General features: G+C 34.2%; 1 protein-coding gene across 8 annotated transcripts in view; it reads left to right on the top strand.

Annotated features, from left to right (window-relative positions):
• SNX13 (sorting nexin 13) overlaps positions 1–15,184 on the top strand; it is a 186,249-nt gene that overhangs the window by 44,377 nt on the left and 126,688 nt on the right. For 6 of the 8 annotated variants that reach the window (XM_049093650.1, XM_025464279.3, XM_035698287.2 and 3 more), the window contains 3 exons: positions 1,743–1,845; positions 2,317–2,406; positions 3,446–3,567. In XM_049093650.1, coding sequence (XP_048949607.1) covers positions 1,743–1,845; positions 2,317–2,406; positions 3,446–3,567 — 315 coding nt within the window. Of the gene's footprint in view, positions 1–1,609; positions 1,633–1,742; positions 1,846–2,316; positions 2,407–3,445; positions 3,573–11,904; positions 11,967–15,184 lie in introns of those variants that run through there. The other 2 variants (XM_049093653.1, XM_025464282.3) reach the window with 2 other exon arrangements.

Here is a 15,184-nt window from a genome sequence, read left to right as displayed (position 1 = left end):
AATAACCGTTTCTTGATTTTAGTGGTTGTTTTTTATTGTGTAGGTCTTTAAAGATACCTTTTTTCATAAAATGCAAGTTTGAGATGAATTAATACATTTTCCTATGGAAACCACCTTTTTTTTTTTAAGTTCTGCAGTTAACCATCTACAGGGTTGATAATGTATATATTGTGCTGATAGTCAAAGCTAATTCCATGTTTTCTAATATAGAGATAATATGGAAGAGATAATATGGAAGGAAAATCACTTAGAGTTTTTTTTTTTTGTTATTTGGGATACTATTCATACTGTATTATGGGTTATTTAATGTTATTTTGGGTGTTGCAGTCATTTGTAGCACCTGTTTTTATTTAAACCTTAAAGCTGAAACTATTAAGTTCTTTGTAAGATTAGACCATTCCTTAGCTTACTTCCTACCATTATACCTTAGACAGATGTTACTGTTTTATCAGTCTGTCTCATGATAATAATTTTAGAAATACATTGTTAATATAAGCATTTAATTGTGTCTGTAAATGTTCTTATCATGAGATAGAACTTAAATATAGGACCAACTTGATTATTAGTAAGAATATCAGATGCAAGACAGGTGAACTTTATTGACAATTCCAAGGCCAGGTTTTTTAAAAAAACTAAAACAGGATTGATGACATGGGCTGATTTTGACTCTGTTTTCTCAACTTATCTTTCAGCTTTTGTGGTGCTTGAACTAAAAAAGCAGATCACCACAAAAAGCAGAGGACTTTGAGAATCTTCCTTGTAGTAGTTGAAGCTGACCCATATTTTATTTTTCATAGTTCCCTTCTTGTCACAACAGCGTTTGAATCATTGTGAGATTACTGTGAGATTATTATAAAGTTAGAATTTTACGTTTTTCTATTATGGATTTCTTAGCTTCTTAGTGGTGCTTAGATTTAACCGGTAAATTTTAAATATAGGAAATACTGGTAGCATTTAGTGAGTAGTTAAAATAAAGCAGTTCTAAACCAGTTTTTATCTTACCTCAAGTCTATAATTGTTTTAAAAATAGCCGTTAGGATGTATTTATATGTATTTTAAAATTCCAGTCTGATTATAAACTGTTCTCTTTTTTTTCTTCCATAGCTTTTATTTATTTATTCTGTTTTTATAGTGGCAAGTTATATTATTATCTCATGTTACTTAGTTAATAGAACTATAGAAATGTGTGACTTTAGCTTTAGATTTAGATCCTATTTGTCTTTATCCTTGGTTAACTAGCCTACTTATTTAGTGAGGGCTGATTTTCCTAAAGTTTAAACTTGTTGCCTGGGATTCTTTTTTTTTTTTTTTTTAAGATTTTATTTATTTATTCATGAGAGATACAGAGAGAGGCAGAGACACAGGCAGAGGGAGAAGCAGGCTCCATGCAGGGAGCCCGATGCGGGACTCCATCCTGGGATCCCGAGGTCACGCCCTGGGCTAAAGGCGGCGCTAAACTGCTGAGCCACCTGGGCTGCCCGCCTGGAATTCTTTATGAAATGTATTATATGAAAACTTTGAAAGGCTTTCATGTATAAATTCACAAAATGCTTATGGTTGTTTTAAACTTTAGAACATAACAAAACTGCCAGTTACTTGCCTTGCTTGCCAAAGTGAAAAGCGGATTTTTTGGTGAGTGATTAATCAACTATTAAATCTGAAAAATATATTTGATGAATAGGTGTGTTAAGTTATAATAAAATTTTGTTTTTGTATCTATAATTAAAGTTTTTCTTCCACAGGGGTTTTGTGGTGACTCTCCTGTTTGGAAAAACAAACTCAGAGAAGTACCTAGAGCAGTGTGAACACTCATTTCTTCCTCCAACATCAACTGGGATTCCTAAGGTAAATAGAGTAAAGGAATGTAAAACCTCAGAGTTTTGTTCTGTGAAGTGATGATAGTATGGTCATCTATATATGGCTTGGTAGATTTTCCTATAACTTACTAGTGCTCACTATAAACTTATGAGAGACTTTCTGATCATGCTTAGAAAATGCGTTTTAAAACTTTTGTAGCATTAGATCTTAAGAGGAATGCAAATTTTAGGAAAAGTAGAAATTTGAAGCCTTTCCTACTTCAAAATTTCTCACAATCTAAATAATATTTGCCGATTTTTAATATTTTTGAGGATAACAGTAGATTTTTTTTCTGGACGTCTAGTTGGATTAATTTGAGATATAGTGTTTGTACCAGAGCCTTGAGAAATAAGGTTATTGATGGACTTAAAGATGACAGAAGAGTAGCAAGTTAGAAGTAAACTATAGATATTTTTAAATTAGGAAACAGTGCAATAAAATATTGTGATTTCCTTAAAGTGCTTAGAAGAAATGAAACGAGAAGCCAGGACTATAAAGATTGATAGAAGATTGACAGGTGCCAATATAATTGATGAACCTCTCCAGCAAGTGAGTTTTCGTATGTGGTATTTGAATTCCTTTTATTGTGTTGTAAGGTGTATTTCTTTTGAAAATACCAGGAAATAATTTTTACTATTTATGTGGTATGCTTGAAATTCATTATAATGCTGTTCTTGGATTCTGTACTTAAAGATGCTGCCTTATTTATGAAATCATTTATAATGAAGAGGTAATATTAAAGCCTTTTGTTTGAATTCGCATTTAGTAAAAATGTTTTTGCTGACATATTTGCAATGTTTCTAATTATTTTAAAGTTAAATGCTCTTTAGCTGATGAACAAGCTTAGTGTTTTGGCGAATAAGACATTTTTTTAAAAAAAGAATATACCTGATTTGATTAAAAATATTAAAAATTAGAATTAAAGTAATTCTTTTTCCTTGATATTTTTATTGATGTTTATTTGATTATGTGATTATTATAATGTGTTCTTTAAAATTCTAACACTTCTTTTATAGATAAACCCATATTTAGTTTATCAGATTTTCAAAAATAATATCCATTAAGTTGTATCACTTACTGTTTATTGACTGATTTACTATTGTTGGCAGTATCAAAGGTATTAGAATTAAGTGAACTGTTCTTTTTTTTTGTAATTTGACTACAAGAAATCTGATGGTATGATCTTGGAAAAATGGTTTCTTTTTGAGAATTAAGGTCAATTGGCATTATTTTGAACCTCATTCCATCAAGCTAATTAAAACTCTTCATTATAATATAGCACTGAAAATTTATTTTTTTGCAACCTCTGTCTTTAACCTGAATTGGGGTGGGAGTTGACCAAAGATAACTCTTTAATTTTTAAAAAATTTGGGAAGTGGATGAATTGGGACACCAAAATAATTTAAAAATTTTTTGAAATGGTTTTTTAGCATATTGATATTTTCGTAATAAAGGCAGTTTTTTAAATCATAATTTAGTATGTGGAGAGTAAATATAAATTGGTAAATAATCCTTTCAGGTTTTCATTTGCCGCTGATACTTTATAGATCCTAAGAAGTTGTATTTTTTCCCCAATATTTTGTTTTAGGTTATCCAGTTTTCCTTGAGGGACTATGTCCAGTATTGGTATTACACACTAAGTGATGATGAATCTTTTCTTCTTGAAATTAGGCAGACTCTTCAAAATGCACTCATTCAGTTTGCTACTAGGTAAGGTCACTGATGCAGAAAAATTTAAATACGTTGTTTATACCAGTAAGGAAAATGACTTTTAAATGGAAGAGGAAAATTAGTTATTTAAAGGTAAGTAGAACAGTGGATTATTGTGAGATAACTCAGATTAAAGAACTAGAGCTCTAAAAACCTGTACTTCTTTAAATTTAACCTTTACATTTACAAAATGTTTATCTTGGTTAAACTCTGTTCTCTCAGTCTGAATGTCAGTTTCTTCCTCAGGGTCCAATCATGTGACTTTCAGCCCACTTACTGAGAATACTTTTTTCACCTCTTACTCAGATACTGTTTTATTAGAATGCCATGAAAATAGTTTTAGTAAAACTATTCTTTTACTTTTGACACATATCTTCTTATAGAAGTCCTCTCAGGGGGAGAGGAAACCAAAGGAACATAAATCATTGGAGACTTTTCAGTTTATTTATTTTTAGAAGGAAGTGTATTTTGATGAATTTGCTCTAAGAAATTTTTGTGAAATATACTAAAATTCCTACTTTAAAAAACCCACTTATATACTACCTCCTCTATAAGAAAATATTTTGGTCCATAGCATTCATTATATTTAAACTACTTGATTTTCTTGGGTGGCCATTTCATATACAGAAATGACTTATTTTTGAGAGAAAGGATTTTATATTTAGAAAGAAATTTGAAATTTCTTCTTCTTCTTCCTTTTTTTTTTTTTTTTTTGATTAAAAGATTTCCTTGCTCGTCTACAGCCTCGAGACAGGAAGCTGTGTGCCCTGGCCATGAGTATGCTTTCAAATCTGAAGGTGTTGTTTTTCAACCAACCGCATTTTTTCCCACTTAGGTTCTTTTTTTTTTTTTTTTTTTAATTTTTATTTATTTATGATAGTTACAGAGAGAGAAAGAGAGAGAGGCAGAGACATAGGCAGAGGGAGAAGCAGGCTCCATGCACCAGGAGCCTGATGTGGGATTCGATCCCGGGTCTCCAGGATCGCGCCCTGGGCCAAAGGCAGGCGCCAAACCACTGCGCCACCCAGGGATCCCCCCACTTAGGTTCTTGAAATACAGTCTTGTACTTCTGAGAGTCTTGGACAATAGAGCTTTGCCCTGAGGCTTTTAATGTATTTTCATCTCTGTGCACATAGATATTTCTAGCTCATGCTACCTGTCAGGACTTTTCATCCGTAACTCAGTTAATCCTAAACTTTAGGAGGTTAGTTCCTCAACCTCAGGTCATTGGGGAGACCTGCACTAATGTTTATGATTTGAATAATAACCTATAACCTAACTTATAGAGATAGATTTGAGCTCCTTCTCCCTTAGTATTAACAGAGATGTTTGCAGAGTAGCCAGCCTTAATTACGAGTGTCACTTGTAATTTTCTATGGAACACAGAAAATAAAGTGTAATCAAAGTTCAGAACTAGGATTTTATCTCCTTTATTTCATATATATAACATTATTGAGTATTAGGTATTCATTCTTTCAGATAACTCTTCCATTCAGTCATTGACTACTTTCTATAATAACATCATCCTAATGACTTTTTTTCCTTTTGAAAGATGGGAATAAAAAAAAAAAAAGAAAGATGGGAATAGGTGTTCATTATTGATGTGTCTGGCTGCCTAAATATATATATTGAAATACAACAAATCTTAGTCCTGGAAAGAACTTTGAACTAGTAATTAGGAGACTTCAGTTTGCATCCTGCTCTACTAGTTAGCTATGAAACCATGGGCATATATTTTAAACATTTTGAATCTTGGTTTTTCTCACATGTCAATTGAGCATAATAATACTTGCCCTGTTCCTCACAGGGTTATTGTTGGCATCAAATTCATCTATCCATTCAGCTAATATTTTATGCCTCCTTTTTACCAACCAGGTGCTGCAGATACTACAGTGTGTAAAACAAGATCCCTGATGTATGAGAATAATTATGAAAATGTTTTGAAATTGTGAAGGAATTTAGAAATAAGTTTTTAATGCTCTCCAGCATTTATAATTTCACAACAGAAAAAGTCCAGAGGTATTAAATGGTTAGTCCAAGGCTATCCAGTGAATTGGGACAGAGTCAGAATTAGAATCAGACTGTTCTTAACAGTCTAGTATTCTTTCTTCCATTCCCTACCAGATATATTATGGTCTAGATTTTTCATCTTAATTTTCCTACCTTTTTTTTTTTTTTACCTTTCATTGCAATGCTCTCCCTGTTTTTGATCCCCCAAACCACCTTCTCTTTACACTTCATGTAATTGTTCTGTTCTCCGCCCCCCTTTGTAACATTGTACACTATAAAGCTGAATATTTAAGTGATTGCAGGAAGAGAGTCAGGTTTCTTCCATCCTAGACTGTTCTGAATTTATATCTTTGCTTTCTCATGGGCCTTAAGTTTTTGGACAAATTAATCAGCCTCTTTTGAGCCTTAGTTTACTCATTCATAAAAGGCTCACAATAACAAAGTTACTTTTGAGGCTGTTTTCAGGCTAAAAATGACATGAAGTGAAGCCCCTCGCATTCAGTAAGGCTCAACGATTGTGCTATCTCTCTGAATGACTTTATTTTTGTTCTGTGTTGGTTTTTTCTATTGCGACTAAAAGGTACATCTTACAGAGTCTCCATGACTGTTTTCTTTGCTAGTATCGAGAAAATTAGGTCTTTTTACAATTTGAGTACTACTTCAGTTGTTCAGTGCTGACTGTTGCGTATGCTCGAACATACAACAAGTGCGCTAAGTTATTATTGCCTTTGTCCTTCAAGTCACAGTCTTGTATAGGGGCCCATGAAGTCCTAAAAGTATATATAGAATTGTTACAGATTTCATTTTAAAAAGGGCCTATCAATCCAGAAAAGATTTAGAACCACTCAGCTCTAGTGTTCATATTTATTCATTACGCTGAGCAGAGTATCAGCATGAAATGAAATGTTAATTTTGAGTTATAACAGGAAGAAAAGATAGACTTAGAGTCTGAAGTCCTGAGTTTTGAGTTTTAGGGCTATTATTAGGCTGTATAGTTTTGAATGTGCAAGACACATAAATTCTTAGAGTCTGGTGATAACCCATATCTTCTTGTCAGGTTATTAGGGTTAAATGACATCACGAGTGAGAGAGTACTTTGTAATGATAACACTTTGTGTTAACATTTTTAGTACCTGTTACTCTATTTTTTTTCAAAGATTTTATTTATTTATTCATGAGAGACACAAGAGAGAGACAAGAGACATAGGCAGAGGGAGAAGCAGGCTCCCCTCAGGGAGCCCGGTGTGGGACTTGATCCCTGAGCTACCCAGGATCCCAGAACCTGCTACTCTAGTAGCAGTTTAGGGATGGAAACCTTCATAGAACACTCTTGATTTCTCTGTCATAGAACCTGGGTGTGAACTAGGCTGCAACGTTAGGCGTTGAATCTGAGATCACCTTTGTATTTTTATTTCTCCTTCAAATACAATATTATGATATAGGACTGAGTCCTGGGAAATATATATTATAATTCTATCTGTACCATTGAGTTATAACATACTTAAAATTTCTTAATATATGTGTAAAATAATAATATTAATACTTGTAACAAACTTAACAATTGTGAGGGGCAAATGAGATGATGTCCAAGAAGCATTTCCTGAAGTATTTGTCAGCCAATGATTATACCAGTGATTATACTTGAGCAAGTTACTTGACTTTCTATGTCTCAATCTCTGCATCAGTAAAATGGGTTAAGTATCCCATGGGGTTGTTGTACTGTTTATATAAAGGAGTAGTGCATATAGAACATCACAGGAAATGTTCAGTGAATGTTAACTTGGTTGTTACTATTTTGGTTATTTATTACCTTCCTAGGATATATACACAGATTCTTTGTCTTAATTTGTTTTGTTTCGAGGGAAGGAGCAGGTGGAGACAAAATTAAAACACTTAAAATGGAGAGAAATAAAGTAGTCATTTGTGTGGTACTGAGAGCAGTTTTTATATAGAGGTAAAATGGACCAGAATAACCGAGGAAGACCTCATGTGGATTGAGGTTAAAGCTGATCTTCAAGAATGGATATGTGGGATAGAGAAAGGGATGAAGGATATAGTAGAAAAGAGCAAAGTTCTGAGAACGGGGATAAGATTAGTGTGGTAGAAGCCACAAGGAAATACAAGTGATCAAGGAACCTTGATCATAGGTGTGAAATGTGGCAACTGTGTTCCTACATCTCTGTTCTCCTTAGCCCCAAGGTTAGCAGGAAGGAGATATAATGGGTTTTCCTGTAGGAGGAGGAAGTATGGTTATGTAGGTTCCTAGTAGATGCACTGTGTTCTTCCTAAAGGGTTTTCCCGTAGGAGGAGGAAGTATGGTTGTGTAGGTTCCTAGTACATGCAGTGGTTGTAATACTAATGATAGCACTCTTTTTGCAACGATGGGGGATATGTTCTGAAAGTTTAACCATTTTTCTTACAACTTTTTGCTATAGAAGTAATAGATCATCTGTTTCTAGACTTGTCCAAAAGGCAGACACAATTCAAATAATGGACATTTGCAACAGTAAAGTTGTACACTCTTGTCACTTTACAAGTTTTCCTTGTAAATGGCAAAATGTTTTCATTTCTTTTGGAAATATAGGAATAGAATTTCTATGTCTTATCACTCTTTAATTTTTGAAGAACTGCAAATTGATTTTCTTTCTTTTTTTTTTTAAAGATTTATTTATTTATTTATGATAGACATAGAGAGAGAGAGCGAGAGAGAGAGAGGCAGAGACTCAGGAGGAGGGAGAAGCAGGCTCCATGCCAGGAGCCCGACATGGGACTCGATCCCGGGACTCCAGGATCACACCCTGGGCCAAAGGCAGGCGCTAAACCGCTGAGCCACCCAGGGATCCTCTGCAAATTGATTTTCAAAGTAGCTGGATATTCTCACCAACACTATATTACGATGCTTCCATTTTCTCCACATCCTTACTTATACTTGCTTTTATCTTTTTTTCTTCAAGTTTTATTTATTTAAGTAATCTCTGTACCCCACATGGGGCTTGAACTCACGACCTTGAGATCAAGAGTCACATGTTCTTCTGACTTAGCCAGCCAGGTGCCCCATGATTTTTTGAATCTGTCTTTTGAGTTACTGCCATCCTAGTGGGTGTAAATTGGCATTTCCTTATGGTTTTGATTTGCATTTCCCCGATAGGTAATGATATTGAGCATCTTTTCATATGCTTGAGTCATTTATATAGCTTCTTTAGACAATGTCTATTCAGATCTTTTCCCCATTTTTAAATTAGGTTATTTGTAATTTTATTATTAAATGGAGGGTACTATAGTCAGGTTTTGTAAATAGAATTTTATTGGACAGTCACACTGATTTGTTTGTATTTTTGTCCATGGCTGCTTTTGTACCACAATGGCAGAGTAGACTAATTGTGACCCAGATAGTGTGGTTGCAAAGCCTAAAATAGTTGCTCTTTGGCTCATTAGAGAACAAGTTTTCTGATCCCTGAAATAGTATTGTAGTCATTAAGTTTAGGAAGTATTGTTAAACAGATAGGAAATATATTAGAATAAAAATCATGCAAAATAGTGTATGATTTTAGCTATGTAGTAAAAACCTGTAAATATGTATGCAAAGCAAAGAGACTAATGGGAAATATGCTAAAATATTAACTGATCTTTGGATTGTGGATTCATGGCTGATTATAACTGATGCTGAAAACAAAAGAAGGAAGTTACACTTTACAAAATGAGAATGTATTACTTTTATAGCCAGAGACAGAAACATTTGGTAGTGAGCAATAAAGATACCGAGGATGGCGTTTTTTAAACTAAATTAATTCTCTTGTTGCTCTGTTTTATTTTTTTTTTTATTTTTTATTTTTTTTTGCTTATGAACGCGTAAGAATCATCTTTTTCAACTGTAGATGATGTGTTTTGTATAGGCAGCCACTATCCCTTTATTTCTTTGGACAGTGATCTGGAAACTAATGCTTAATATATAGGTTTTTTTGTATGTGATGAAATAGTGAATAGTCAATAAATTCTTGTTGATTGAATTCCCATTTATGACTTTTGCATATTTTTTCCCCACAGAATTTTAATACATTTTAATGTTGGGTCTAGGAATGTTTTCATTTGTCAGGTACATTTTACTAGCAGTTTTGTTTATTAAAATAGTTAAGCATTACTTGAATTTTTTTTTTTTTATAAATTTTTTTTAAATTTTTATTTATTTATGATAGTCACAGAGAGAGAGAGAGGCAGAGACACAGGCAGAGGGAGAAGCAGGCTCCATGCACCGGGAGCCCGACGTGGGATTCGATCCCGGGTCTCCAGGATCGCGCCCTGGGCCAAAGGCAGGCGCCAAACCGCTGCGCCACCCAGGGATCCCATTACTTGAATTTTTTAATTCTTAACACTATACGTAAGAGGATGCACACTTAGCCCTAGGTTGTTTATTTTTTTTCCTTTCCTGTAGATTGATTAAGGCTTCCAGCAATCTGTTCTTTACACTCAACCTCTAAACTAGGTGAGTGTGCTTTATGTGTATTTCTCTTAGTTGTTCATGTATTCTGAGATCCACATCCTTTAGAACATCTGGATCTTTAACTTCTGAGGTATTGGAGCACAGGATGTAGAACTGGACTTCTTATGTAGTGTTATAGTTCACTAAATACCATTTCCTTTAATATTGTTATATAAAACTGCAACCTAAAATTTTTCTCCATTTTTCCAATTTGTTTATAACTTTAAGAGTCAGGAGATTTTGTGTTCTCGTTAAGGTACAGTAAAGAAAACACTGGATTGAAAATTAAGAACCTTGATTTATTTTTTTAAGCAAAACCTTGATGTCACTAGCTATGTAATCTAGAATGAGTAAAGTCTGACTCTGCGGTGATAGGGACTTGTAATTATTTCAGATCCCTTGAAATTCTAAAATACTAGGACTCCCTGGTGAGGTTGGTACTAACCTTGTTTTTTTTAAATTTTATTTTATTTTATTTTTCTAGTCATAGCTTGTCCTCAAAACACGCACTCACATATTCTGTCACACCTTACATTTTGAATACCATTTGGGGAGTTGTTTTTTATAGTGTCTGATGTTGCTAATTAGATTTAATTTACTTAGGAATTAAAGTACTTCTCTAGTCTATTGTTTTACTAGTAGGTTTTAGAATAGGATGATAATAAAGCTTTTATACCTTGTATTATATTTCTATATGGTCAGAAATAAATATAACATTTGTTATATTTCTGTGCTTGACTTCAGACATAGGAGACATTTAGTAGACTAATCTTTTCTTGATGGTTAAATCATATATTAGTGAAAATTTAAAAATTTTTATTTGATTATCCAGATGATGCTATCCTTACAGAATGCAGAAAACAATAAATTTGTAGTTTTAGAAGTCTACTGTAAGTTTTCTGAAGTGTAAATATTTCCACCATGGTTGATTTTAAGCTGTCACCAGGAAGTCACTGAATGTGGAACTAGAAAAGAGAGGTGCGTAATTGGCTCTTCCACTTTTATTTTCTCCCCCAACTGGGAAGAGGTGCAGCCAGTGAAGGGAGCAGACAGGTTTTTAATCACCAGGGAGTGAGGCTTATTTCCTTATGTGGTTGCTAATTTAGCTCTTATAAAAGAGGAATTTTCCATATGTATTTGAGGATTATGATAGAGAGCAATAGAAAATTTCATGTAACTTCAGGAATGTTGTGGAAAAAAAGTTAAATCTATTACTTACTTTACAGTCTTATTTTTTTCCCTCACAACATTCCTGTGCCTAAAAATATGCTTGAATTAAATTTCAGGCTGAAACATGATACTGTAACTAAGTGTTCCCTCAAAGTCTCCTGAAGAATGGAAACAAGGTTTATGTATTTTAGAGTATATCCTTTCTAATAATGAATTGTTAGGGGGAAGGTTAGTGCCTGATACAATGGCTAAAGGAAGAAGGGATTCTTTAGCAGACAAAAAAAATAAAAAATTCTCAAAATTGCTTGCTTATTAAAATATATCCAGAAAAACTAGGAATTTTACTACAGTAGAGATTTTTAAAAATACCTAATTTTTATATAGAAAATGAACTCCTAGGAAATTAATACATATTATTATAAATTTATGTGATTGGTTATTTCCTTTATTGATTAATATATCTTTAAAACGTCTTTAAATATGTACGTGTGCGTATATGTCTACATATCTGCACTATACAGTGTACAGTGCCATTCTTACTGTTTTCAAATACGGTCTTAGTCATTTCTGAGAAAAAATAGCGTGATGTCAGGAACATAACATTTATTATAGGATTGTTTCTATGAGAAGTCAGTTTTTACTGTTATCATTTTGATATAAAAGACCTTTTGTAGGAAAAGTATTCTGCCAAGAATGGGAAGATTACGTTTACTGCTAAACAGCTACCCATGTCTTTAGTCAGGTAAGTCTACTACATGGTGATCCTTGCATATACCATGCTCACTCTTCTTTTTTTTTTTAATTTTTATTTATTTATGATAGTCACCCAGAGAGAGAGAGAGAGAGAGAGAGGCAGAGACATAGGCAGAGGGAGAAGCAGGCTCCATGCAGCAAGCCTGACGTGGGATTCGACCCCGGGTCTCCAGGATCGCGCCCTGGGCCAAAGGCAGGCGCCAAACCGCTGCGCCACCCAGGGATCCCCATGCTCACTCTTCTTTTATTCATTCCTATATCCTTTTTTTCTCTTGTTTGATTTATATTCATTAAGACTTGTTTTAAGTGTGGTCTCTTAATCCTTTAAAATTACAACATATTGCTTAATTTACCTCTACTTTTGTGTGTGGTTATCGTCAACAAAATTTTAAGCTACTTTTGCCATGGTTCCGATTCACTACTGTAGTAGCAGTTCTCTTAATTACTTCAGTTAGCCAGTATTCTCCATTCCCTGTGGAAGACACACTCATACAGACTCATGCACCTGGCATTAAAGCTAGGTGAAGAAACTACTTTGTAGTACTTCTGTCCACTTCTGTTCCCATCTTTTAAGCTTTAGGTTTCTGGGTCCTGCCCCCAGAAAATCTGATGCACTTGGTCCATAGGGTGAGTTGAACATGTGTGATTTAGAGGAGAAAGTTGACCAAGCATGATAAAAAAAGTTGTATTTGTTTCTGAACCCATGTATACCAGTTATACTTTTTATTATAATCATCATTTAATTTATTCCTACATAGTTGGAAGAAGTACGTGAATGGCAAGGTAGTTTCTATAAAAACTAAGTCATTGGTTTTGAAATTTTACTCAAGCTAGTTGCTAAATAGATTGCAGTTGAGTCAGATGTGCAGAAACAATCAGGTGTGCAGATGAAATATTGGTGTAAAGTCCTGAAGGACTCTGCATTCAGATTTGTTCACAAATGTCTTTAGTTGTCATGCCATTGAAAAGAAACTGGCCACCATAACTGTTGCAGTGTTGTAATGTGACAAAAGCTGCATTAATATCACTTGGCAAAACCTTAGTCAAATAAAAGGTCTTAGTCTTATATTGAAAGATTTATATGATTTAAGTTAAAATGAGATATATTCATGATTCCCTCTTTTGGTCAGATATTTTGATTTACTAACCAGTTATCAGTTTTCCATGTAATATGTCCGTGTGTGTATGTGTGTGTGTTGCACATGCTACAATGGGTATTCAGGTAATACAATCATGGATTCTTAAAGCTCTAAATGTCCTTAGAGAAAACAAACTCAGGGAAGTGATGTGACTTGCTGAATTTCACAACAAATGAAATGGTGAATCTTTTACTTGAATTAAAGACATAGTAGCCAATCCAGTGCTCTTTTAGAGAAATACTTAGTGATTTTGGTGTGTTTTTTGCATTACTGATGATGAGCTGTACACTGCTTAGCATAGATGGGACCAGTGAAGTAATTTATATAATCTCATTGTCCGCCTATATATTTGGGATATTTATTGCATATTTTTGGTATTAGCATTAAGTAGCTTGGGGATTTAGAAAGGTAAAAAGGGCTCCTTACTTTATATTCTTTTGCAGAACTTTAAGAAGTAAAGAGGAAACCGTTATGTGCATCTCATGTTGCATTTCTCTAGGCACCTACTTACAGTGTTTTGACCCTGAAAGAGGAATCAGTAAATCAATATCTATTGAGTGTCTCCAATGTTCAATACATTATTTAGCCATGTGAGATAGCACTGTGGATAAAATGAACACAGAATAAAACAGACAAAGTCTCTGGCTTCCTAGGATTTTTATCTCAGCAGTTGAATTTATCTCTAGCAGTTGGATTATTTAACTCTAGGTTTTAAGTGCTCTAAAAAGTGAAAAAAATTGGTACTGTGAGAGTGTATAACTGGAGATCCATACCTAGTCTGAAAGCATATGGCAGAGAGAGAGAGGGATAAGGGGCAATGAAGGCTGCCATGTGGAATAGACATTTTAGGTAAACTCTAAAGTAAGTGGGAATTGTTAAGTGAATGTGGGGAGAGAAGGGAAATGTGTGAAAAGTGGGCAAGGGTGAGCAAACTTGGCAGAGGGATTAGCTTGTCCAGAGGCTCTGAGATAAGGGCATATGTGAGAAATGGAAAGAAAGCCTGTGAGTTAGCAGAACAGAAAGGAAAGAAGAGGGTAGAACAGATGGTGATGAGGAAGTAAGCATGGTTGTCCTGGGTATGCAAGGTCTTAGAGAAAGTATTCATGCTTAGCCCTTAGATCTAAAGGGACTTCTTGAAGGGTTTTTGAATCTCTTATTTTGTACTATCATGTTTGTATTTTTGAAACGATCACTCTGGCTGCTCTATGGAAAACAGAATGGAGGGGAGAGAAAGGTAGATGTGGGAGACCATCTAAAATAAAAGGCTAGAATCAAAAGATGAATGGATAAAGAAGATGTGGTATATGTATACAATGGAATATTACTCAGCCATTAGAAATGACAAATACCCACTATTTGCTTCGACGTGGATGGAACTGGAGGGTATTATGCTGAGTGAAATAAGAAAATCAGAGAAGGACAAACATTATATGGTCTCATTCATTTGGGGAATATAAAAATTAATGAAAGGGAATAAAGGGAAAGGAGAGAAAATGAGTGAAAATATCAGTGAGGGCGACAAAACACGAGAGACACCTAACTCAGAAACGAACAAGGGGTAGTGGAAAGGGAGGTGGGTGGGGCGTTGGGGTGACTGGGTGACAGGCACTGAGGGGGGCACTTGGCGGGATGAGCACTGGGTGTTATGCTATATGTTGGCAAATTGAACTCCAGTAAAAAAATTAATAAAGTAAAATAAAAGGCTAGAAATAGAATGCTGGCATTAGGGATGGAGATAAAGGCATGAAAATACATATTCAGAGAGATATACTTTATAGTTTGGTTTTTGCTCTTGTACTTTAATGAAACTTCATTACTTGTTTGCATTCCTAGTTAACTTTCATAATTCTTGCAATTCTGTCAAGATACGTAAGCTTCAGGGGTCTGCTATAAATATTAGATTTTCAAGGTAGGGTTAGAATATATTATTCTCTTGGTCATATAGGAAATAACGCTCTCCTGTATTTAAGTTGAGGAAAGGAAAGTTTACAGTAGTAATAAAATGAAGGTATAGGTAATAGGATTTATTGTTTTTTTTTTTTTTTTTATTAGAGTAGGAATCATGCGG

The sequence above is a fragment of the Canis lupus genome, chromosome 14 (assembly GCF_003254725.2).
Source record: "Canis lupus dingo isolate Sandy chromosome 14, ASM325472v2, whole genome shotgun sequence".
NCBI classification, from domain to species: Eukaryota; Metazoa; Chordata; class Mammalia; order Carnivora; family Canidae; genus Canis; species Canis lupus.
This window is presented reverse-complemented; position numbering and strand designations above follow the sequence as displayed.